At 38.9% G+C, this 26,610-nt stretch overlaps 1 protein-coding gene across 1 annotated transcript in view; it reads left to right on the forward strand.

The window, feature by feature from the left end:
- Positions 1-6,337: 6,337 nt before the first annotated feature.
- Positions 6,338-26,610, forward strand: part of nedd4a (NEDD4 E3 ubiquitin protein ligase a) — a 40,197-nt gene continuing 19,924 nt past the window's right edge. The window contains exons 1-5 of the mRNA XM_031758041.2: positions 6,338-6,469; positions 7,741-7,814; positions 9,291-9,369; positions 9,455-9,493; positions 9,753-9,806. Coding sequence (XP_031613901.1) covers positions 6,425-6,469; positions 7,741-7,814; positions 9,291-9,369; positions 9,455-9,493; positions 9,753-9,806 — 291 coding nt within the window. The 5' untranslated portion in view covers positions 6,338-6,424. The remainder of the gene's footprint in view (positions 6,470-7,740; positions 7,815-9,290; positions 9,370-9,454; positions 9,494-9,752; positions 9,807-26,610) is intronic.

Here is a 26,610-nt window from a genome sequence, read left to right on the forward strand (position 1 = left end):
TGTGAATGATATCAGTCAACCTATTTAAAAGTCTTTAAATCAAATAATAACATATCTGTGTGAGGGAGGGATATGGAGCAATGAACAGAGCCTTTCAAAATAAAGTATTGTGAGGTATTATGGTGTTAGCGTCATGTGCTGGCACATAAATATAAAGTTAAATCCCCTTAAATGAACAGTCCTATTACTGCAGGCAGTAATTTAACATCCATGATTAAATCAGAGCTCCTCTCTGTCTGAGCAGACCTCTTCAACTGTTCACATTTAGTTACAGTCGGGCCGACACAACCTCATTTTTACAATCAGACTGCGATTCCCATTGTTTTCTGTTTTGCACATTTCACCTCATAAATGTCAGACAATCACTGTCGGTTACTGCACACGAGGTCAACATGAAGTATCCGGCTTTATTATCATTGGAGTACTTTTAGTTTTAGTGGAAATAGTAGCAGGATTTTCCTGGAAATCCTACCTACATAAAAAAAGCACACGTTTATAAAGAGCTTAGGCAGAAACCCTCAGGTGTGTGTGTGTGGTTATTTGAAACCAGTAAGCAGTGTATCTTCCTCTGCCTTATCTCTTATCTGAATAACATTCTTCAAACTCAGCAATCTGGCTTTGACACGTGTTTTCCAAACAGCTTTTTTTCATCCAAGTCTCGAGCAGAGAAAAGACTTCATTAGTCAGAGGCTGAACTCTAGAAATCCACTCACAGATACAAACATTGGTTTTGTGCTTATATCAGAAACAGGCCAAGAAAACTCTGATCTAATGGGTTAAAATGTCCAGCATGAGAAGGTCTGCAGCAGAGTTTTCATCAGTCACGGTCATAATCGGACTGATTTCCATGGATTTCAGAGGACTCAGATTCCACATTAACAATTTCTTTTAATACTCAGTTTTGTTTTGTATATGGCTAAATTATCAACATTAATACAAAATGTCAAAAAATACCCACAAAAATATGAAGAGATATATGACATAATTATTCAGTTTCCCTGTGCATACAGTATTATAGTACTGCTGAATCCTTAATTCATTTTAATTTGGTTGGAGCCACAGCTTCCATTCCACACCTGCAGTAGCTGACACTGTGGTGAAATCATGCATGCAGCACTTTTTGTGCACAAACTTGTACTTTAAAGGACAAATTTGACCCTTATTATGGTTATTACCTTTACTGACTATAACAGGCTCCACATAGGTCAGTTAAAACACGCGCAGAATACATGCAGACAGATAAAAAACACATGCATACAACAAAACAATAAAAGCTTACGTAAAAAGAGACATACCCTAACCATAAAGCATAATGTCAACATCAGGGGGTTGAGAGTGAGCAAGTGCATTCCCTCTGCTCAGTGTCCACCATGGCTGAATTCAATTTACTAAACAAGTTTAGGCTTATCTATTTTTACAAGACTCTACATACTCTTCCATGGGACAAAGACATTTTTCCAGCCTGGCGATTTTTAGGTGAATGTAGCTGTTCTTTAGTTATAAAAAGAAATGTGAGACACCCAGGAAATTAGATTTATTGGACGGGCCCCCACTTGTCACAAAGCGGGCTGCACGGGAACTGGGGAGATGAAGGCAAATGGTTTATTTTCAATTAAAGAAACATAAAGAAAGAACTTAAACAAACCATGGCATGTGTACAGTAGCTGGGTGAGTGCAAGAGTGATGAGGCGGTGAATGTTTTACTGTTTAGTGTGAGTAAACCAACTGAGGTGGCAAACTTGTGTCTGAGGAAGGAGAGCCACATGGTAACTGAGCTCTAAGTGCTTTTGTATAGCACACTGGGCCCAAGTGTGGCATAAAAAGTTAGAGAGAGCAGTTAAACAGTCTGCTGGACTCTGTGTGAAGTGATTACAACAGCTCATAAATGCATCCAACAGGGTACAATTACAAATGCATATCAAAAACTGAAGCAGCGTCTGCATAAGGAGTGTTTACAAATACTGTGTTTGTGCTGGGCTGACCGGACCCCAACAAACTAAATGTGGGGCAAAGGGCATGTTTGTGTGGGACAATGTTAAAGGCATGGCATCGACAAATATACTGCATTTGATCACAATGAACTTAATTTGTGTAGCACTTTTAAAAAAATACAACAACACAACAAAGAGCTTCTGTGGATGCTCACATCATGTTATAACCCAAATATATTTAAATTACATTACATTGACACACAAAAAGGGAAAAACAACAAATCCTCACATTTGAAAAGTGGGAAACTAAATCTTGATTATATCTGTGAAGAGGTGAACAGAGCTTACGGGAATTTGTGATTCACTTATCAGTTCCTGTTTTGACATGTTTTGACAGGAACTCATATGCAGTCTTATGAAAAGCTAACTACAGCCTCAGATTCAGCAGGACGTAGAGCCACCTTTAGCTGCAGTAGTTTGGAGTAACTGTTTCCTGTATGGCTCTATCGGTCTCTGACATCATTGTGAAGGAATTTTGGCTCACTCTTCTTTATAACAAAGCTTCAGTTCATTGATTTTTGCAGGAATTTGTTCATTCACAGCTTTCTTAAGGTCCCGCCACAGCATTTCAATCAGGTTGACGCTTTAACCAGGCCCTTGCAAGAGCTTAATTCTTTTCTTTTTCAGCCATTCTGATGCAGATTTGCTGCTTTGCTTGGAATCATTGTCCTGTTGCATGACACAATGTGGACAAAGCTTTAGCTGTCGGACAGACGGCCTCATGTTTAACGTTAGAATACTTTGGCATACAGAGGAGTTCAAAGACTCCAAACTACCCAGGCTCTGTGACTGTAAAACAAGCCCAAATCATTGCCCTTCACCAGCGTGTTGGCATTTGGTGTGAGGTATTTGTGCTGATATGCTGTGTTTAGTTTTCACCAAACCTGATACTGTGAATTATGCCCAAACATCTCCACTTTTGTCACATTGTTCCATTTATTTAACACGCTAAGTGAGGCCTGTAGAGCCTGAGATATAGCCCTTGAGTTTTTTTTGCATGGTTTGACCTTGGGGACGTTCAGTGTTGGAAGATTGTGCCACGTCCTCCAGTCTCAAAAAACACAGAAGGACTTTTTTCTGTGTTGAAAAAAAGGGAAAATTTAGTTAAACTTTGTGTTATAGATGGTTTACATTCATCAAACATTTACATTTGCCTACATTTTTATTTTCTCTCCTCAAGTGCACAACATTTTTAAGCTTTTGTGAATTTATATTTATTTCATAATTAACTGTTTGTGTATTAGTATCACTGTAGTCGAGGTTTTGACTTTTAAGCATGTTTAGACTTTAACAACAGTAAGCATTTAATTGGTTAGTTATAAAAACTCTACATGTGAAGGTTTTTGTGGCTTTCTCGATCTATAAATGTTCACATGATGAAAGCAAATCACTGTATGTGGAAAAACTGAGACATATAGTTATCAAGCTTTTCCTGGGTGTCGGTATAGCCCACCAGGTTGAGCGGGTGGCCAAATGCGATAAGGATATTGCAGAAGCCTGCGTTAGAGTCAACCCTGAAGCCATTTACTGTATGTTTCTTGTCTCAATAAAGGCTACAAAGCCCAAAAAGAAATAGCTTTTTCTTAAAACATGTCAGGTTGTTCATCGTTTTGGATAAATTTGATTCATTAAATGTGAATGTTTTCAGAATGTACTTTCACTAAAATTGAAGAAATCAAAGGATTTTTTTTTTCGTATTTTACAATAGATCAAATTGGACTGCATATAACTCCTGCACTAAAATTAGTTTAACAGCCCTATAAACATGTGAGACATTGTCAAAATAATATGGGAAGGATGGGATAAAAATGCAGAGCAGCTCTACATGCCATGTGACACCGAGTCACCATTCTTGTAGTATTTTTCCATGGTGGTCTAACTGATTACTCCTTCCACCTTTTCATCTGTAAATTTCCTTTATTGTGATGTTATATAATCTGAAGCAGTGTAGCTGGTTTTACTGTTTATGCTTTTATAATTGCGTTCACGTGCATTTGTATTTGTATTGGAGTTTTATTGGTGTTGTATAACTGTTATAGGCAACTACACCTAAACTAAAATCTAGAACTACAGTACAATACTGTGGAAAGGTCTTGCGCCACATTTCTTTATATTTTGCTTCCAATCAACTTTCTTGGAATTATTTTAAGGTGGTCTTGAGCAATGATTCTTCAGGCTATTTGGAGCTTTTCTTTGGAAATTGGCTGCTTTTTCACTCACTTCCAGTGCGGTCCTTGTACCTGACAATTTGCAGAGGAATGTTTGTTGTTGCTGTTATTGTTTGTTAAGCCACTTAACAGTAACCTATAATTCATTCTGACATTAAAAAAAGTTTTGTGTCTAGACATAACAGACAATTTAGCAAAGAATCAATTTTAAATTCTATCTTTAGGCACTTTGTTACAAGCACCTTATCGAAAAACACATCATTTGTTTCAATTTCTGTTGTTGAATCAAAGAAAAATCGCACAGATAGCACAGTTTGACAGATAAATAATAGTATTTTTTCACCAACAAGCTGATTCCCAAAGATTTATTAGCTAAAAACTTGTCATATCTCAGCATGGTATGCGTTTTGTCTTTAAAAAATGGAAAAAACTGGACACATGTAAGACAAAATAAGAAGTGTCAGGCTTAAAATGTTATCTCACAGCATGTCCTGTCCTTGTGGCAACACTTCTTGCAGAGTGGTAAATGCAAAGTTTTTGGTTCAAACTGTTGTTAATGTGTATGGAGGAGGTCAGGATAGAGGTACAACAGTGACTGTCTACAGCACTGACCAGTGAAACTCATCTTTCTGTCAGTGTAAAGAAGTTTAATCAATACCAAAAGAATTGCAATTACACCAATACATCTCAGTCTTTTTGTATGATACAGAAATGCTGCTTTGGGTTTAAATTGTGAGAAATAAATATGCAAATTTACAGAAAAAGTTCTGTTAGCTCATTAAACAGACGGTCCTCTTTTTATTTGTCTTTATTTTAATGGTGAAAACACTGTAAAAATCATAAATATATATAGTAGATGAAAAAAATACAATCATTCTGTTATTTTACTTTGGTGTAGTATGAATGTTCATGAGTGAGGTAGAAAAGTCATAAAAGCTTTGAAAATATAGTTAAAAGTCTAAAATGTATGCCCACGTTCACGTTTTCCAAAGCCATCCAGTGGGCTATGTGGGAGTCTTTGGTGGGATAATTCTGGCCCCTGGGCCTTGTTGGGCATCCCAGCTCTTTAGCTCTAAAACACTGCCGACTCTCTACCATGGTTTGGGGCTGTATTTCAGCCAGTGATATTAGAGATCTGCTCATAATTGATGGAATTATTAACACAGAAAAGTACCATCAGAGTTTGATTCACTACGCAATAACATCCGGAAAAGATATTTGACATTAGATGTCCTTTAAGAAGTCTGGGGAACTAGTCCATTCAGTTTAATTAAAATAGCGCCAAATCGCAACAACAGTAGCTTAAGGTCTTTCCTGAAGACTACTTAAAGAAATTACAATAAAGCTTGTCTAAGAGTGTTCAGGCCCTGTTGAAGAATGAAGGTGGCCATAGCAAATATTAACTTTGCCATTTTTCTAGCAAAATATAAAGAAATGAGGGGTGGCTCAAGACTTTTGCACAGTATAGTAGCTGTGAAAAAACAATTTAGTTAACTGAAATTCAATAAATAAATAAATAAATAAATTTAACGAGGTAAAATTATTTTGCGAACTTACAAAACTAACAAAAGTAAAATAAAATACATACTTTACTGAGGCTGTCTACGTGAATGAGGGTCAGCTTTGTTAAATACAGCCTTTCTATGAGATTAATTAAACGGCTAATACTACCAGAGAAAGTAGGGCATTAAAACGAAACTAAAGTTAAACTTTTCAAACTGAAATGGGGAAGTGGAAACCCTTGGAAAAAAAAAAAACCAAACTCAAAACTAAACTTTAAAAATCGGATTAATTTAATATATAATCTTTGTTTCGTTACACATCTCTCACTGTAATATGTGCTTTTTAATCTCTATCAATGCGACCCACCTGTTTAATGCCTGTCTTATTTACTATGTAATAAACATGGATGGTTTCCTTTATATAACACACACACTGTGACATTACATCCATCTCTCAGAGGCTCCCTCTGGGTTTCCTCAGGCTGTGAAAGGGGGACCCAGAGAAGGAAGAGGAAGGAGGAGGAGGGGGAGGAATAGAAGGCGGAGGAGGAGGAGAATGGATACAGAGTGACGACGGTATCACAGCTTTATCAGTAGGTTAGTTTCACGCCATCCAGCAGGGTAAACACACGGAGGGAGTACCTCACTTACAGCGGAGTGGAAGAGCACACCTTTGCGGAGCACCGTCTGTCGCACCGCCACCTCCTTCTTCTTCTTCCTCTTCTTGTCGCTGTTTGGGAGGAAGAAGGGCGAGGATACTATCATGGCTTCAGTTTCTTCACAGATCTCAGGACTTCAGACAGATGAGGTAAACTTGGCGGTTTGTAAACGAGGCCGCTGTCGTTAGCCAGCTAACCAACGCCAGCTAACCTAGAAACTAACCGGAGCGTCGAGTTAGCGAGCTAACTCTCCCTAACTTACCGCGTCTGTCCGCTTCGGAGTTTCGTCTCCGCCAGATAAATGTGTTACCTATTAATAGACAATCGATGTAGTTTGAAAATCTCCCAACTACTGCCAGCCAGTGTTAGGGGAGCCTTGAAAATGATAGAGCTTTTGTTTTTCTCGGGCAGGAAACCCGCCGTCTCCTGGGCTGTCAACGCCTTCTGCGTTTGCTCAAGATAAACAAAACAAACAAACAAACAAAACTGAGCTCTACCGAAGCAGCAGATGTCTGTGAAAAGATTCAGAGAAGGACAACAAAGCAAAACAGGGAATACAGTGTAAGGAGCTGGGGTCAGTGTGACAGGTTGCGAAATCTCCCGATGATTCACTGATTTTACGGTAAAAATGCGGCACAAGAGCCAAGTGCTGTGAGGATGTTACATCACCCTGAGACCACTGCATGCATGCTTGCACGGCGAGCTGTATGCATGCATGCATGTGGTAACGATCAGGCTAAAGTCACACTGCATCAGTGCTGCTACACTCTTATTATTGTCTTTCATCACTTATTGGACACCTGTTGTCATACAAGTCATCGGTATACACTAGACTGTCCATGTGCAGATTACAACTATATTATAAAGCTATAATTAGAGTGCTTTTTGTGGGTTTTCTGTTTAGTTTGTGTTGTATGAAAAGGCCAGTGCCAGTTTAGTGTTTATTAGTTTTAGAGTTATTATAAAGTGGACAGGTGGAAGATTTAAGAAGTTTAGGTCCAGTGTTACAATCCAAACTCTTGACTCAGTGACACAGATAGCTCAGTCTTAATAAAATAATGCACCAAAGCCGCCTCATGCTTGTCCTCATGCATTCATGCATCCATCCATCCATCCGTTTTCTTCTGCTTATCCAGTTTAGGATAACTCTGGACTGGACTGAAGTCAAAGTCAGTTCTGCCATGTTTACAGGACACGCACAGGAGTGTAATATCATTACACTCTCGACCCACAGTGTGCAAACAAGACACAAGTTAAAAATAAATAAAAAGTCAGAAAACTATGATTACTGAGTAATATTGCCTGTGTGTGTATATATGTGCAGCAGAAGTCAAAGCTGTAAGCTGTATGCAGTCTCTGTCCCTATTTGTATTTTACTGTAATGTAAATAGACTTGTTTTATTTTATTTTGTTGATTCAGGAGGATAACAGAATCCTGAAGGTGAAAGTCATTGCTGGAATTGGACTGGCCAAAAAGGATATTCTTGGAGCCAGGTAAGCTGGAGGAACATGGTCTGTTTTTCATGCCAGTTTGCTCAAAGAGGAACTTTAAATATAATTTCACATGTGCCTTAAGTGGGTATTCTTAATAGAGCCACTGTTTTCCAACACAGGAATTGTTGGAAAAGTCTGAGACTCATGGGTCAGAGCATTGTCACTAATGTGTTTTGCAATCTAACCACATACCACATGGCTTTCAGAGCTCTTCCTTTATGAAATTAGAAATAGGATTATCAACTGTCGTAAACTTAAAACAATCACACACACTTGTAGCAGAATTAGAAGCCTGAACCTTTAAAATCAGAAGAGTTACAGGTTGCTCTCCGGTCTGATTGATTAGACTAATCCAGTGTTTTAAAAATATATGACTAATGTGTTTTTTTCTTCTAAATAAATTTCCCCAAACCTCAGTGTGATTCTCTGGCATTTCTCAGTTTTATCAGCGATTCAAAATACAAACATATTTAATGTGCAGCATTGCAGGACATCTAAAGAAAAAAGCAACCAATCCTCACATGTGCTACTTGACAACCATAAAATTTCTTTGTGTAAATAAATTGATGATTATTAAAAATGTTCACAGCAGATTTGAAAAAAATCTTAAGTCACCAACTTCCAGAGCACAGGGGGCACCTGTGCTCTGGAAGTTGTTTCTGTTTCCTCTTTACGTTACAATCAGAGCTTACTGGAATTTGTGAATCACTGATTCATATTAAATCCTCCATTTGTTCCAAAAAACAGAAGGACTTTGTTCTGTGTCATTTGCAGAAAAGCTTTAGTTAAACTCTGTTTTCTGATGGTTAACATTCCTCAGATATTTAGATACAGCTGGCTACCCTTTTTATTTCCACTCCTAATTCAGATAAAAACATCTTTTTTCTGTGGTTTTTCTGGGGATTTGTTGTACTGTTGTAACTCTGGGACTCCCTCCAAAGAAGCAAAAACCAGTGTGTCTACAACATTTTTCACTCATACCTTTCCCCCACTTTTAGTTTTTGTTTTTCAAAGTTGAAAATAATTCCCCTAACTTCCACACAGTATGGCATACAAAGCAAAGACGCATAATTGAGAGTTTCTGTGGATTTTACTGGTTGTTTTGGGACTCTTCTGTCTTTATGTCCATTTTGTGTTTAATTGTTCGCGTAATGGCCAAAATTGCTCTATTAGTACCACTCTAGTGGAGCGCTCGTCATTTAATGCATTACTAATGCTTCGTTAAGACAGAGCAATGAATAATACAGTTTCTTTGATGGATGTGGTTTCTATGCACAGTTCCTAGAATCATTATAAAATAGAAACTGCAATTATGAGCATGTCAAGCTGGAACAATTTCGTTAATGTTTCTTAGGTTCTGAAGGTAGAGGCTGATATTAAGTGTTTTGAATAAACCGCTGAGGGCAGGAAGCAGATCACAACTGTTTGAATCTGTATCGACCAATGACTTAGTGAGTCTCTGTTTTTCCTTTGCAGTGATCCCTATACCAGACTGTCCCTCTACGATCCTGTCACTGGAGAGATCGCAAGCCTTCAGACCAAAACCATCAAAAAGGTAAATAGGTGAACACCTGCTTTTGAAGTCGTGCTCATATCTCTTTGATTTATTTTATTCTTTTCTCTTTTCATTTGACCCGCAGACACTGGACCCCAAGTGGAATGAAGAATTTTTTTTCAGAGTAAGTGAAACGTGATTCACATTAAGCACATTTTAAAATGCATGTAGTGCTTTATTTTTTTCATAAATTGAACGTACACTGATGCGATATCAGTTAAATCAACGATTACTTAGGAAAACCTGATTCAGAAATCAGATTTAAATCAATTGTAGCCATAACATGTGACACTTTAACTACTCTTGCATTGTTGTTCACGCATCTGGGTTATTTTACTGGTCGATTAGGCAGCTTTGACTTTAAAGTGTGTATCGTGTTTCAGGTTGATCCCAAGAAGCATCGTCTGCTGTTTGAGGTGTTTGATGAGAACCGGCTGGTGAGTTAGTTTTAATTATTTATGTTTGTTTCTATACATGAGCTACACTAAACTGCATTGGGCGACAAATCTTATTATTTGAATTCAGGTGCTTTTATTCACATTACCACAGGTGTATAATATCAAGCACCTAGCCGTGGAGTCTGCCTTTACAAACATTTGTGAAGGAATGGGCTGTTCTGAAGCGCTCGCTGAATTTGTGAAACTGTAATTAGATGCCACCGTTGCAACAAGTCAGTTGGTGAAGTGTCCTCCCTTCTAGATATTCACAAGCAGCTATACGTTATAAGCTATGCTACTGCAAACTTTAGGTACTACAGCAAGTCAACCACCAAAGTCCCATACCACGTAAAGTTATATAGTGGGGTCGCTGACTGTGTAAAACCTGGGAGACCTTCAAAACTTCTCTGGCATTAACATCAGCACAGAAATTGTCTGCCAGGAGCTTTTGGGCATGGGTTTCCATGTGTGTGTGTGTGTGTGTGTCTGTGCAAATGTGAAAACAAATGTGAATAAGTGAAAATAAGTGAGCAGGGCAGCAGCAGATCTTTATCATCAGTATTTCCACACACAGTGTAAAATCCAAATGAAATGTGATATCTGGAGGGGGTTTAATTACTAAAGGTACTGGGATTATGCTCTTTAGTTGTGGTTGGATTGCCTAAATGTAAAGCTGGTCAAATACTGTGGAGTTAAAGTGTAGTGGGGAGCTGTGGAGTAAGCTAAACAGACACCCCAATAATTCCTGTTAGAATGGGACAGACCGATCAGGCCAACATTTAAGAGTAAACTGGGTCTCTAACACATTAATTAGTTGTTTTTTTTTAATTCCCCAGATTTCTCAAACAAATGCAGACCTCCTACTGTGATCTGTATATGTGTGTGTTTGGTCAAGTCAAATGAGGTTGTAGATGAGATGGTGGCATTATATATTACATTTTGATGTTATATGTGAATGAGAGTCAGCAGATATGAGATTTGAAGTGTAACAACAGACAAAGAATGAAACAAATTTTTTTACTGGAAATATATTTTGCATTTTATCACATTAACTGCTAACATAACGGTAATATTGACAGTTTATCTGCTTCAATGCATTTTTGTCATTTGGCATTGTCCACTAGATCTGAGTCCAACCATGATGTGAGCCTATAATGAGCATTTACTTTACTTATTTCATGCTCTGCACACTTGGACGAGGCTCCAGTCTGCAGAAAATGATAACTTCGAGTAATGGTTCAACACATTTACAAATCCCAAGATGGCACATATACATTTCCTGTCTGACCAGCAGAAGTAAAACAGGCGTAAATTGCTAGTTGCTGGAGCCTAAGATCACTTTTAGGTCATGTTTATGTTCTTAAATTGCAACTTACAAAGCCTAATTTTCCATTGAAATTAATTTTTGCTACACGAAAGAAATGCCAGTTACAGTTATGGATTGTGTGATTGTCAAAGGTCCACGGTACCCTCATTATTGACAGATCTACTAGCTCAGTAGACTTTTTTTTTAATTATATCCTATAATAAGCAAAATATTTGTAATTTATTCTAAGAACACAGGAGTAACAGACTTGATCAAAGTAGGCAATACTTTTTCAGGTTTTTTTTTAAATAAGGTAGTCGTAAATAAATTGAATATAAAAAAATGATCACCTTTCACACTACACAACACTCCAGTTTTGCCCATTTATTGACTAAGAAATAAAACATTGTCTGCTGTGGAAAGAAGCCGTTGCATGTTGTAAAATGGTACTGTATGTGTCGTATTTGTATGGAGGAGGGTATGCCCCAGTCGTTACAAGGTTAACTGTGCTTTGTCTGCCTGTCAAATACACAGAGGCCCTTATTTTGCCATGACACTTGAAGTATTGTTGGAAACTGGGATACCTTATTATTCATGACTGTAAATATGGGCAAATCTTAAGGGCATGGAGAGGATGTAGCTGAATAGTTTAAATAGGAGTCTGAAGAGAATATAGATGCCCGTGTCTAGTGTTTCCTTATTGATTATACAATTGGCCCAAAGTGATGTTAAAGGTTTTAGGATGTAGCCTAAATGTAGCAGGAGATGTGATAAGCTGCTGACCCAGTTTCATCCTGGGCTGATACAAAGCAGGGCGCATGAACAGGCGGACTCTAGTGACACGACCACTTCTGTCTGAGATTTGCAGCTAACAGCCTGTAACTGTATGCAATGTCAACACGGTCAGGCAGTGAACCAAGATGGATGCTCAGAAGTCCTGATGTGACTGTACTAAATATCACCTCAACTCACAGAGGCAGAAAATGTACTGAAAACTCTCTTTATCACTTTTATATTCACGCGCCAGAGAGATGTGCCTGTGTATAACAAATTAGCTTCACGTTGAATATAATTCCTGTGTTTTCTTTTATGCATCTGCCACGCTAAGCTTTGGTTTTGCTGTTTGTTTTTAGGATTATTTTATGAAGTATGAACAAATTTATAAAAGTTTTACCAGAGGTGGGAATTTTGGAGTTGCTCTCCTTTCAGATCTGGATTGAAGAGATTTCATAATTCCAAGAAACAGCAGTCATATTTCCATAAGTTGAAATAATAAATATCCCAGATCCAGAGACATGGTGTAGATATTTGTCTTGAGCTGCTCTTGTTCAATTTGCATTGATCGTCTGTGAAAAGAACCACCAACTACACTCGTGTCCACAAAGCAGGCTAGAAAATGATAATCATAAAAACATCTACTAGTGTTTAAGGCCTCAGTCACTTAGTCCTAGAGACTGTCTGACAAGCGACTATCTTTTACTTCAAAGGCACACAGTCTCCATTTTTTAGTTTGCGTCTCACTTTTCACAGTTTTACTACCGCTTGGTGAGCAGTCGACAATTGTTTGCAGACAAGTCCATGCAAACTACATGTAGCAACTGTGGCAATCTGCTAGTGAGCAAAGCAACTCCAAGGAGTTCCTATGTGCAGCACCGTATGTACCTCTTTGGGACCAATTTCATCTACTGGCTGCCAGCAATTTCCAGCAATAACTTGGGGGAAAATATATTTTCCAAAGCACAGACACAGATTTTTTTATTGGAAGCTTTGGATTGTTTTCTTGATTGTTTTGCTGCTCCATATTTAATATTTCATTCATAACTAACTTTTTTTTATAATGGAAAGTAAACAAAAGAAGTTGTCATTCTTTGTAGTGTCCTAAGCTACATTTCGTATAACTGCGACACGACCTGCAGTTTGTAGAATCAGTGAATCACCTGCCCCTTTCCTACTGGAGCTGTATACAGCTTCATAGACTTTTATCACTGGTAAAGTTTGGTCCCCAACAATACCAGGAAGTGGCAAAGTAGATTCTTGGAATTACAAGTCAATGAAAAGCCAAGCATTAGGCAGCCATCCAGCAGTCCCATCGGTTTATGATAATTACATTCACATTTCTAACTCTTTTGAAATCTGAATCACGTCACTGTTAATAGGCTTGTGATGCTTTTTGTAATCGTGGAGTTTATACATCATAAATTTGTTACCACAACATTCAACATGTTTCAGCGGGTTTTGCTCAGACTTTTCAGGTATAATCAGTCGTTAGGTCATTTAAAAACCGTCAACACACGAGCTTTCATTTGCAGCTAAATGGCTGAATGTTTTGTAGAACCTGTCACTACTTCACAGGTTTCCAGTCACATGATAAAATAAAGACGGGGGTGAGTCACTCATCTCTGCCTTGTCATGCTCCAGGTACACGTTGGAGTATTTTGGAGGGTGTGTCAGAGCTGTGAAAGTGTGTGTGTGTGTGTGTGTGTGTGTGTGTGTGTGTGTGTGTGTGTGTGTGTGTGTGTGTGTGTGTGTGTGTGTGTGTGTGTCTGCAGCTCTGACACACCGAGAGCTCAGCAAGAAACGTGCTTTGTTGGTCGTCTCCTACGAGATGTGTTGATTGGATGATTATTGTTTCCACATGGTGTTTCCACAGTGTGAGCTTTCACATCTTGGCATGATAAGATTCTTCTGGCTAAGACTTTCAATTATAGCCTCTTGAGAGTTTAATAAATAAACATTTATTATTCCCACAGCATAAATCTTTGTTCCTTTGGACTATGACATGTCCTCTAGCACCACCAAAAGTAGTTTTTACTTTAACAAAATGTGATGATGGATGTATACATTTGGACACTTTATTTTTTTTTGCCAGATTTTCAGATAGTACACAGCCTGTTACTAATAAACATGGTATTTGGTGCCCACTCAATAGATTTTGGTGTTATTCCACAGTAAAATCACCAGGACTCCATTTTTTCTTTCTGTAAACATTTTTTCCTAAGTACATTTTTTTAATGAAATGGCTGGAAATAACAAGAAATTTCACAGACGTCTGTTAAGTAAGGTAACACCGACTCTTTGCCTTAACTATAAGCAGATGAGTCATGCGTACGTGTGTAATCAACTCCCCGGAGCCAGAAAAAAACTCGCGTAAGGTAAACATAGCAGTGAGCTGGTAGTGTAAATTGTGATTAAAGTTACAGCTTCTGATGTTTTATTAAAGCTAGTGAAAAAAAAACAACTTTATTTTTGCAGAATTCAGCACTTGTTCTACTTTCTGAGCAGCTCTGAAGTCTAATGGCTCACTTAGAGAATGTGAATCACTGGGAATCTTTGTAGAGGCTAGATATAACCTACCTAAGTGGTTGACATTGTTCCTGGTATTTATCCTTGTAATGGTACATTATGTGTTAATTACCATGTGGTCGTGTCCCAACTGAAATAAATAAAATGCTGTTAATTTTTTTTCCTTCTGGGTCTTCGCTCTTTGTTTTAGTCAGGGTTTTTTCAGGTGCAAACATATTGTCCTTCTAGTTTTTCCACTTCTTTGTACATTCCCTCACGTCCATTGTGATAGTTTCAGCTAGGAGTTTGCTGACATTTGTTGCCTTCATTGACCCAACATGTAGTTTGATTTCTTGTGAAGTACACATCAGGTTTTGTTGGGTTACAGTGTAGATTCCCAGCTGAAACATAATTCTGGCATTAGTCATTATCAGCGTCGACCTCTGTACCCTTATCTGTACCCTTATCCTATGTTTTGGAGAAAAGCAAGAAGTTTTTTGTTTTTTGGGGGGAGAAACATGTAGTTAATGTTCGATGCATCTTAGCTAAAATGATATTTCCTTTGCTCCTTGATTACCCAGACTCTTGAGAACAATTAAAAAAAAGTAAAATTACATATTCTGATAGCACTTCAACAGGCTACGCCAGCAGACCCCCCAGTCTAATCTAACATAATCTAATCTAACAGCAGTGTGGTCATATCTAGTTCCAGGTTATCTCACAAGCAGCTAGACACACCCACAAAAACCATAAAAAAGTAAATCAGATGCTGCTTTACAGTTCTCCCTTAAAATACATGAGTGTGCCTTTGCAGCAGGCCCTTCCCCACTTCCAGAGACAGCATGAATGCAGAAGTTGCTATGGTTACCTGCACTTGAATTAATTGACACGATTCAAATGGTAAAAGAAAGTGATACAATGGTAGCTGCTTTGTAGCCTACAGCAAAACAACATTTACAAAGACTATGAAAAAAAGCTAAACACTGAGAGGCAACCAAACTTACCAAACCAATCAGGCAGGTAGAAAAACCTGCTCAGACTGAGACTGGAGCTGGATGTATTAATATATCACTGAAATTTGTTATGTAGTACACTATATATATCTCTTCTGTGAAGATAAACTACATCAGTGGGTTTTTCAGATATGGATTAAGCCTAATCCTAAATGGAACCTGCAGTGAACTTCCATGTGTGAAAAATTAACTTGTAGCAGTTACTTACACTATTACATTAGCAGGAGGCGAGTTTCAAACATGTAGCTGTCGCTGTCTTGGTTTGCAGTAAGTTTATCAGTAGAAAAATTCTAGTAAATCAGAAATGGTATAAGTGAACAAAACAGGACATGTTGCTCAGTCATTCGGGTCATCTGATAAAAAGAAGGTCAGTGGTTTGATCCCCAAAGTTCCTCAGAAGAATCCATTAAAGAAAGACAGTGTGTGATAGTTAGAAAGTGCTTAAAGGCATATAATAAAGTGCTATATGAATCCATGTGTGATTTCTTGGAATTAAAAAGTAGAAAGGTGCCAAATAAGTCTTCAATAAACTTGAAGAAGTCCAAGCTTTCTTTCCAAGCTCTTTACTCTACTCTAGAAAGAGTCTCCTGTAAAAGCATGTCTCACTGAGAGATTTTAAAGAGGTCATTCGCCCTGTTTGGCTTTTGGATACTGGCAGCAGATGTTCAATCACCTTTATAATATTTCTTTAACGATAAAAAATGGGTAGCTCGGATAGGCTCCAGCCCCCCTGTGACCCTGAAAAGGATAAGCAGAACAGAATGCATGCATGGATGGATTAAAAATGCCTGTCAATATTTTCATGGACAGAGATCTGAGAAATGCTACTCAGCTCTCTAAAAGTGTGATTACTTCATGTTTGATGAGTTGTATAGAATGCATTTACACACAGACATGCACACCAACTCTCAGACACCCCAGTCAGATGTCAGTCAGTGCCCCTTGTTCCTTTAGGACAACGTTATCAGTTCAGCCATATCTTCCGCTGATTTGTTTGGTCGTAAAACATCAAAAGATAAACAAATAGATTTTATCAACTCGTGACTCTTTAGGGCTGCACCTTAACAGATGCCCAGCCTCTACTCTAACCACACCCCACTGACCCAATTTATTGATGACCTCACCTCAGACACACTCGCTGAGGACTTTATTAAATATAACTTATCCTTCGATGCAAAGCATGATGTTCGCTGTCATGCCAAATTCTTGTGCCTATTTCCAGGCAGCTTTGCATTATTGGCGTATTACACCATACTCTGTGACTTAACATGAATGTGCGGTGTGCGTCACCAGCCTTGTCTTATGGCCTAGATACCGTCAACATCAGTTAAAGCTGCTTTTGGCTGGATGAGTGATTAATGACCAATCACAGGTTTTTTCTGGCAGTTTGTCATGCTCCTTAAAAATTTAGGTAATGACTTCCACCGCAGCAGGAAGTGTCCACCGGTGAATCATTGCTTTATCCTGGCCTGGGTTCTTACTATTAAAGACTATGCTAAAACCGATTTGGAGGCAGAGCAATATCCTGAAATAGGCCAGCCTGGGCTCACAATAGGCAACCGTTAATAAATCGGACTGTCAACAGGCGTGGAGAGGAAATCAGACGAGCACTGACTGTTACATGAAGTGTCGAGTGACTGGTATCACGTCACCGCGGTCCCACAAATCTTTCTCACTCTTATCGTGTTGAATTTTCTGCAGCAAAGCAAATGATTTGCAGCAGGTTGATAAGTCACTGAGGATCAAAAAGCATTTTTATTAATGTTTTTATTTGTTTAGGTGCTCTTTTGCATATTTTCTTCGGCATTTTTATTGTGTGCTAGCTGAGCTTTGTCACCCAGTCCTCACTCTGAAGCAGAATTATGTTGAAAGTCAGTCCCTTTGATTTCCTGTAATTCAATAGCAGTGGGTAAAAATATTTGTGGGGGCACAGAGCAGCAGAAACATAAGAAGCATAACTGCAGCAGGAAGTGGAGTCTTGGGTGAGTGGCCTGAAGCAGATGTAACAGTTTACCAGAGCTTCAGTCGAAGATGCAGCGTGGAGGACTGCCGTGTTGTGTTTTTTACATTTTTTTTCCCATGGGAGTAAACAGGAGTGAGGTGGCAACAGCAGATGTGAGGTGTTAAAAATTTGTCTGAGGGTTCAGTTAACTAGCCCTGAGCTAAAGCTATGAAGCAGGTCAGCAGTGGAAGCTTTTTCTTTAAACTCTTAGTGTTGCTTTCTGCTCCGAGGCCCTGTCTTTAAAGGGGGCTCAGCAGTGAGATTAATCTGTTTTCAAAGGTCATCTGTTTGGGTCATGCCTCCACACAGAACCACTGACCTCCCCTGACTAAAAGCCGTGGTCCGCCTGGAGAGGAATGTAGGTTGTCACCAGAGCTATTTTGGCAATGCACAGTCCCTAATGATTGTGATCACAGAGCAGAGTTTGGAGCAGTTGCTTTGCTCTCCTTTTCCCAGCCAGCAAGTTTGATCATGCAGCTCCCGCTGGCGCTGCAGGGATTAGAGAGTTAAACGAATGGCACGTCGGCTCCGCTTGCATTTTGCGTCAAGGAGAAGCAACACGGACCCTCTGTCAGAAAGCCTCAGCAGCCATGGTGAAGAAAGCGGAGTCGGTGTGTCAGCTCAAAGCCCCTCGGAGAGTCTGGCGCACAGTTCTGTCCACTTGAAGGTGACTCCTCTGTCACCAGACTATGTTAATAATCAGTACTCTTCAGTGTTCATACCCAGGGTTAACACCGGAGGATGTAATAAGAAGAGAATTCTACAGATCTCACTCAAGCCCTGTGGAAAGCTCAGCGGAGAGGTGGATGGCAGCGTAGAGGATGGAGAACCGGGAGCTGGTGAAGGAGGAGGAGGAGCGGGTACGGGTTCTGACGGGGGTTCGTGCAGCAGCAGCATGGCCAGCGATGGCGGCTACTGTAGCAGTAACAGCATCTTCGAGCCAGAGGCAACAGAAAAGCATAAGACCACCCAAGAGAGGAGTCTACACTGCTGCAAGTCCAAGGTCCCCCTGAGGCGGTGCTCCTCCTTAGTTATATTCCCAAAGAGCCCCTGCAGCACCCCACCTGCTTCCCCAGTAAGTCCAGTTGCTTTTCCCGCTCTCCCTATAGGGAAGGGCTCTAATCAGTCATCTCTTCAGACTTCTGTTAATGGATACTCACTGGCAGATGAGGAAGTGACTTCCAAAGGGTCCACCAACACGGCAGTAAGCGGCCATCGCTTCCCAAAAGGAAGCTGTTCGGCGGAGTTCAGGGACACCAAACACATGGTGCAGTTTAATATTCCTTTACAGGATGAACCAAAATCCAAAACAGAGGACATGAGCAAAATAAACGAAGTGTCAACGTCTCTAGACAGATCAAATCGTCACTCCAGCAGCCTGTTGCTGCGCTTTGCCCACCAGAAACCAATGATATCAGGAAAAGGAGCCACAACAACAGCTACAGTCAATGTGGAATATCCCGAGGCTCATTACCCAGCCCAGCACCCAGAGGGTGATCGCGACTGCCACAAGAAACTGTATCGTAGTACCTCTGCTTGTTTGTTCTCCTCAACTAAACCTTCTGAGAAAAACCTGAAAGCTTGTTCATCAGGGAAAGGCCACCGGGAAAAACACTGTCATCACGCCATACAGAGGAGCTTTTCCCTCGAGGTGCCTTACGCCAACACTGGAATTTCATGTCACGTTTCGAATCCCAAACTCAGCAGCCCCTGCTCTCCACATGTGCACATTCATTTGTCTCCTTGCTGCCCGGCTAAATTGCCTACCTCTCTTCCTGATATAAACACAGGCAACAAATGGAATAATACACCCATAAGCTCACGCCAATGTGCCGAGGTAAGTTTCTTAAATGGAGTTAACTGAGGGTCCCAGGCCTTATACCTCATAGTATATGGAGAGGATAACAGCTGTCAAATAAGCATTTTTTTAAAGTTTACGTGACACAGAAAGGCCCAGGAAAGCACGTTAAGTTAAAGAACAAAGTGGATTCATTGAAATGTTGTTAAACTGCTTCCAGGAGATTCCACATGCATAAATTGCTCACCCGACAGCACATTGACTTTAACTGTCATGTACACGGGACTAAAATAACAGCTGGACTGTGTAAAGTAATGCAAATAACAACTATATTTATATTGACTTTGTGCTTAATTTTCCCTTGCATAAAGTTCAACATTCAATTAGTTCTGTGTATTTTATATCTATATAGATATACGGATATACAGCTCTGCCATTCACATCCTTAAAACTCAGTTTACTGCGGGTCAAGAAAGAGTGAGGTTCAGTAACTGAGAAGATCGCTACAGCTAAGTCATGCAATTAACAAGCCCAATGTGGACAAACATTCAAAGGTATTCGGTTGCATTACAGTAAATCCATCTGCTTATTAGTTTCCCAGAAATCCCTGAATAAGAGGGAAAGGTTCCCTTTCAACCCGTTTGTGTGTCTGTCGGTGTGCGAACTCATCTTTTGAATAGTTCTCCTTTTTTATTATTCTGTTAGCACTATGAGTAATCGACCTAAGTATTTACCCAGGCTAATTATAGCAGTGGGAAAAGTGGTGCCCCTTGCTGATATAAATAAAGTGCCTCTGAAATATTCTGCCTGACTCCAGATAGTCTACTGGTGTGTAGCACTGATTCAAATTTAACTGCATGATACTAGAGCGCTGCACAGTCATACCAGCCATCTGTGGACGTACATGTGTGTGGTGCTAATGTAATGCAGGCGGAATGAAAGTGTGAGCCTTTCCCAGTAAACTGGTGGTGTGTTGCTTTCCTGGGTGCCCCTGCCAGCCACTGTTTGTGAAATATCAAGTGTCAGTCTCAAACCCCCCGCTCCATTTAGCAGAATGTCAAGTAGGACGGCTTTCTCCACTAATTAGTCAGTCCATTTATCTTTAAAATATTTATGTTTGTTTAGGTAAATCTCAGTTATACTTTCACTCTAGAAGGCCAAAAACATGCTTCATGCCTAACTAACTAAAAATAAGCGTGAAAAAAAAGGTGTTAATTAACTTAAAAAAATAAAAATTAGACTCTTTAAAAAATTGCTTAGTGAACTTAAAAAATTTAGTAAAATAAAGGAAAAAAATTGAGAAACTTCTTAGTTTGGAAAAAATTTTCCACAACTTGCCAATAGGGCTTTGATGGATGTGTTTAATAAGTCTGTAGACAAGACTGTGAGTCAACTGCTGTCTGCTGTGAGTCAAAAGGTGTTTTAATTGTAATACCTGCACTGATTTTCTTACTTCTTCATATGAAGAAGTAAGAAAACCAGAGATAAATAACAACTAATAATTAAATGCAGAGAAGTGTGTAAACACAGTTAGTGAAAAAAGGGTCAGAGAAAAACAAACTCATGGGAAGCACCCAGTGGCCGAGCCTATTGCGGGATAACTGAGGGAGGGTTCAGGGTCACCTGATCTAGCCCTAAATATAAACTTCATGAAAAAGGAACTTTTTAAGCCTAATCTTAAAAGTAGATAGGGTGCCTGTCTGCCAAATCCAAACTGCGAGCTGGTTCCAAAGACGAGAGACCTAAAAGCTAAAGGCTTCTACTTTTAAATACTCTTGGGACCACGAGAAAGCCCGTGGTCTGAGAGCGAAGTGCTCTGTTGGGGTGATATGGTACTATGAGGTCTTTAAGATAAGATGGGGCCTGGTTATTCAAAAAAGAAATTGAAAACAAAAATTGAACTAATTAAAATGCAAAACCACAGTAACTCTATAACTTCTTCTTAAAAGTCTTTTGTATTACACGCCTTTGTTTTTATTGTCATGTCCACCTAGACTGTGACTCATGCTAATGGTTATCTAAGATCTTGTACATCATAATCTTAGGTAGCTATAGGAAAAAGATGCGACAGTAATAAAACCCATACAGGTCATGGATAATCCTCCTGCGTCTGTAGTGGAAATGTTTAAAAACAGCTACAGATTTTATGGCCCAAACGTGTATAAATTTGTACTTTGTACTTCCTTTTATAGCCACTTCAAAAAAGGTCACCTGAGTACAAACAGACCAGCACTGCTAATATGTACTCCAAAAATACAAACATATAACTGTTGCAGACTTAATGATACTGCAATATGACAAATTAGCCTCTGTCTATTTCTGGACCTTTTATTATATTTTTAGTTTGTTTATCTCAGCTGCACGTGGACAACAGACTAAAACTTTTAAATACTGCTCTAGAAACAAAGAAAAGCTGTGTGTGGCTGAACATGTCGGTTGATATCAGTGTTTGAAAACTTCCTTTGCTCTGGTTAGCCACACTCCCAAAGTCACCAGATGACTCATCACCATAGTTAATGAATAACCAGGTATGAAAGTGTTGCACAACAAGGTGAAGACGTGAATCAAATGAATGTTAACAATGATTTTATATAGCGAAATAACAAGCATTTACAGTTTCATAGAGCATTAAACATTTTAGGGGTAACTCACTACACAAACAAGTGGGTTTGTGGAGCTGCTGAGTTGACATGCAAAATAGCTAATGTGTATTTAGAGCGATGGCCCAGCTAAGTGCCCTTTAACCCCATATGATTTATACAAAGACTAACTTCTGTGCTTTAAAAAGTTTACAGCCAGTAGTTGGGAAATATTTGACCTCATTCTTCATCCTGTAGTTAAATAATTTGTTTGCACATTCCCCAAAAGGATAACAAATGACATTTAGGCTGTCAGACATAATGTGTATTAACTTGCCTTAACTTTGTCATGGCAATGAAGTGCTGTTTTGACACCTGTGTCAGCTTTCAGTTCAGCGTCCATCATCACCACGCTACCACCGCCACATTAGCTCCTCAGAAGCTTATTTTTCACGAGCTGCTGCCCACCTGTCAGAAGCAGCTTTTCGTTGCAGAGCCAAGATGGATATCGCTGAGGCTACCAACATGTGTTTGTAGCTGTTTGCCACAACCTCATGCAGTCTGTGGTCAGCACTTGCTTAATGCCACATGCTAAACTCGAGCTGCATTCGGTGTCACACGAGCCTGCGGGGATGCTCTGAATGGACATTTATCTGTCGTTATCATTTTATCTTGGGCAATTTTTTTTCACGTGTCCGTAGCATGCATTTCCCCTTTGTTATCTTTAGCCTCACCTTACCCAGGAAGCTCTGATTTCACTCCATCATCTGTTCGTTACTGATATAGACGTGACCTACTCAACTTCAAACCATTAGCTTTAATTGTTTATGCACTACAGTTAAATATTTATTTGACAGAGAGATCAGTGGATTTGATCAGCTGATGTAAACGCAACACTAAAATGATCTGATCATTCTTTTAGATCGTGTTTCTGGGTAAAACCAATTTATCCTTAGCTAGCTTTTAGTAATAACCGCTTGCACTGGATGCTAAGAAAAGATGGATTCAGTGTGCTGTAATATATACTGCATGTTCTCAGTTTATTAAATGATATAACATCAATTGAGTAAAGCTGTAATATATAAATATATATATATAGCAAGATATATAGCCATAGCCTAAATTTTAAAAAAAAAATGGACGTACCCACTGTTTGGTTTTGGCGCCCACATTTTAACTATATGTTCAGTTTTTTGAAGTCAGACTTCCTCCTCTCACCTCAGCAAGCACTTGCTCATAGGGGGTCATATAATTGTTGAGGTTTTCTTTGTATTACTGTAGGTTCTTTACCTTACAGTATAAAGCAAGGTGACTACTGTTGTGATTTTGTGCTATATAAATAAAACTGAATTAAATTGAATTGAATTGAATTGAATTGAATTAAACCTCCTATTGAGTGCATTACACAAATAAAAGCTGGAGCACAGATTTCTTAAATGAGCCGTTAGTACAACTAATTGGAAAGGAAGCTTTAATATTTCTCTCAATACAGTACTCCAGTAAAAAAAATAATAATAAAGGGAGAAACTATCCATAAGTACCAATGTCTTCGTTGTCAACCATGCTGTAAACAATTTCTAGCTAAAATTGGGGATTTTAATATGAGAGTCTGTGTGGATTGACTTGCTTCTGGATTTTCACTCCAAGAACTGTGATTTTTAGTACTTCTGCTTTTACCATTGCACTTCAATCCAAGAGTCTGTTGTTTGGAAGTAATCTATTTAAGTTAAGAGCATCTCTCAACGTTTTATAAGTGTAATGTCTCAGTTAAAAAGAAATGAAAAATACAAAAAAATTAAACTTAGCTCAAAATGTCTGGTCAGTATTTCTTTCTTTTAACAATACCTTCTGGCAATAAATCTTATATGTTGGAAAACCTGTTTGTTTTCCCTTAAATGGTGCTACATTTGTAAGAAAAATGCCTTTCTTGGCTTAGGCAGTATGTAGCAGATTGTGTAATTCTGTGGTGATACCAGTACTATGTTTGAAACAGTAATTTCACAGATAGTAATATATTTTTTCTATTTATGTATTTTATTTTAGCTGTTATGTACAACCACACATGGGCTGACGAAATAAAGAAGCCTTCATTCAAATTCATAGCATAATACAACCTTTTATAAAAGGCAGGCAAGGAATGTGCCACTGCTATCAGTATTATTAGTTATTCTAGTATCACTCATCAAGCCTGATATGTCAGAAATCCCTAGAAATGGTATTGTCTTAATGATGCGTGACAGAAATGTGGAGGGAGCCACTTTTATGAGTAAGTCATAGTATCAGATAGACAATGCTATTAATAGTTTTTAATTATTTTCCATATGGGTACCCTCTGTTAATATAAACTACTGTAAACAATAAACATAAAGACAGTTTTCTATATACAGCCACAACTGCTCGGTTTACTGTGTGTTAAATCTCCAGTGATTCACTGTTGTAAACAAACCCAAAATAAATACAATTATTTCTGACTTCCGTAATATGGTGGAGGGTAAATAGACACAGAGGACTGACAGTGCGTTTAACCTTAGTATTCTTAGAAGAACTCATGAAGGAAATACTGTGCAAAGCAGGCGGTTTCTTAATGGCAATGCAAAGCTTGCCAGTATAACAGCAACAATGTCTTAATACCGCTTGCATAAAACAGAGATCTGAGAGATCACTGTGCCTTACCACATAAATAATGAAATGTAGATAACTGCTGTTTTAGGACGATTCATTGTAATTTTGGAATGGCTTGCTCAGAGTTTATTTTAATCTGGATTTATGCTTTTCTCAGTTGCTCTATTAGAAGTGCAAGGGCACGATGAAGGAGGCCTCCATCTATATTTGTTCACATAAACACTTTGTACCCCTGTTAGACAGTTTGACCTGCCATGGGTGTTAATTTTGGTCACACAAGCTGACACCCACTGTGTTTGGCCTCAGCCTTCTGCTTTCGAGACCTTAACAGCTCCAATAAAGGCATGCAGTGAATGTGTGAAGAGTTCAAAGCAAAGAGGGTTCATCTGGCAAATGCTACATTATTTTGATCCCAGTCTCTGTTGGAATAACACAGAGCAGCCATTCATCGTAGGCTGATAAACACATTCCTGCCTGCACAACATGCTAAATATACACGGAAATGGAGCCAGTTAAATGACTCTCATTGTTTGAAGTAGGAAAATAGTGCAGTGGGAAATGTTTTCTGTTAAATCTACAATTAAAGACGGTTTGTTAGAGGGAGTGTCTTGTGAGAAAATGGGGTGAGAGGTAATCTTTTTAGTCCTTATTGATGATTGAGATAAAAGAGAGAGATGTACAACCTTGAAGTCACTTCAGATAACACAGACATGCTTCTGTAGAGATATTAAAGTGGTTCTCTGTGCTCTAAATCAGTTGTTTTTACATACTTTTTCTGCCCAAGGCACAGTAAAGGTCCTGCCAATCTCTTAAGCCACACCCAGCTTTTTTTTTTTTTTTTTTATTGGGGGTGGGGGGGTGTTACTTGCAGCTTCCCATTCATGCCATATAAGGGACTGAGGAAATGATGTACATGCATGCAAGTGTAATGTTTACAAAGGTTCACAAATGACGGCTTTTTGTACCAAAAAATACAGATAATTATACCAAAAATACTAAATAATGAAAATAAACTATTTTAAGCAAGAAGTGAACCCGTAAAGGAGATCATTGCTTATCAAATCAAGACCCTAACTCAACAAACTAACCTGTGCAAATCAATAACTTATGCTATTTATTAAAGGAATAGACCATTTTTTAAATCCAAGGAGGGCGGAAGAGGAAAAAGGAGGGGGAAACCCCAAGGACAATCGATTAACTCAGTGGAAAGAACTCCCATCCCCCCCATACTGTCACAGCTGATAGTTTGGTCCACTTGTTGGCTCCACCCATAGTTTCCTCTTTTAACAAACCAGGAAAAACTGAAGCAGCAGGAAGGTAACTCAAAACAGAAAAAGTAATTAATGCGTCTCATAAGTCTATTTGTGCCCGTCAGTTAGAATGCAGCATAGTGTCATAAAGTGTATTGAAACAAATTTATAGATTTAACTAGTCCAAAAAGATGAATTGTCTGCTATGTAGTGCTATTGACTGTGGTAATGATGTGGTAGAGTGAAACCTTAAACCTGTGTGTCTGACTTGACTGAATATTGCTACATTTAGGTTCTTTTACATGACATCTGTTTTGTCTGCTTTCTCTTAGAAAGTACATTTTATTTCCAAAAACTTTTTAAGCTTATTAACCATCCCCTCCCAACAGACGAGGCATGTTAACATTCCTCATCCAAGAAACTTTTGCACTGATCTGGCCTTTAAAGTTATACAAGCATTAAACATCAACTTAGGCTACGTTCACACTGCAGGCGAAAGCGCATCAAATCCGATTTTTTTGACCCTATGCGACCCATATCCGATCATGGTATGACCGTGTGAACGGCACAAATCCGATATTTTCAAATCCGATCTGGGTCACTTTCGTATGTGGTATTGAATCCGATACATATCCGATGTTTTAGAAAGCGACTGCTGTTTGAACAGTCATGTCGCATTAAATCCGTCTTTTACGTCACTGACACAAGACAGCGCCGGAGAAGACATCGTGAACGCTTCCTGGCCATCCAGTGTAGATGTCAGTGAAACTGTTGGGAAGACAACGTGAACATTTTATTTGTACTGTATAATCTGCAGATTCTGACAGAAATCTGTAACTATCCTTTGAAGCACCGCTCCTCTCTAAAACTGCAATAAGGATCATTATTAGGTTATTTACATTATTATGTAAATAACAAAATAACTTAAAGCAAAAATTGGGAAGCGTAAAGT

This window comes from Oreochromis aureus, linkage group 1 (genome assembly GCF_013358895.1).
Source record: "Oreochromis aureus strain Israel breed Guangdong linkage group 1, ZZ_aureus, whole genome shotgun sequence".
In the NCBI taxonomy this organism is placed as follows: domain Eukaryota; kingdom Metazoa; phylum Chordata; class Actinopteri; order Cichliformes; family Cichlidae; genus Oreochromis; species Oreochromis aureus.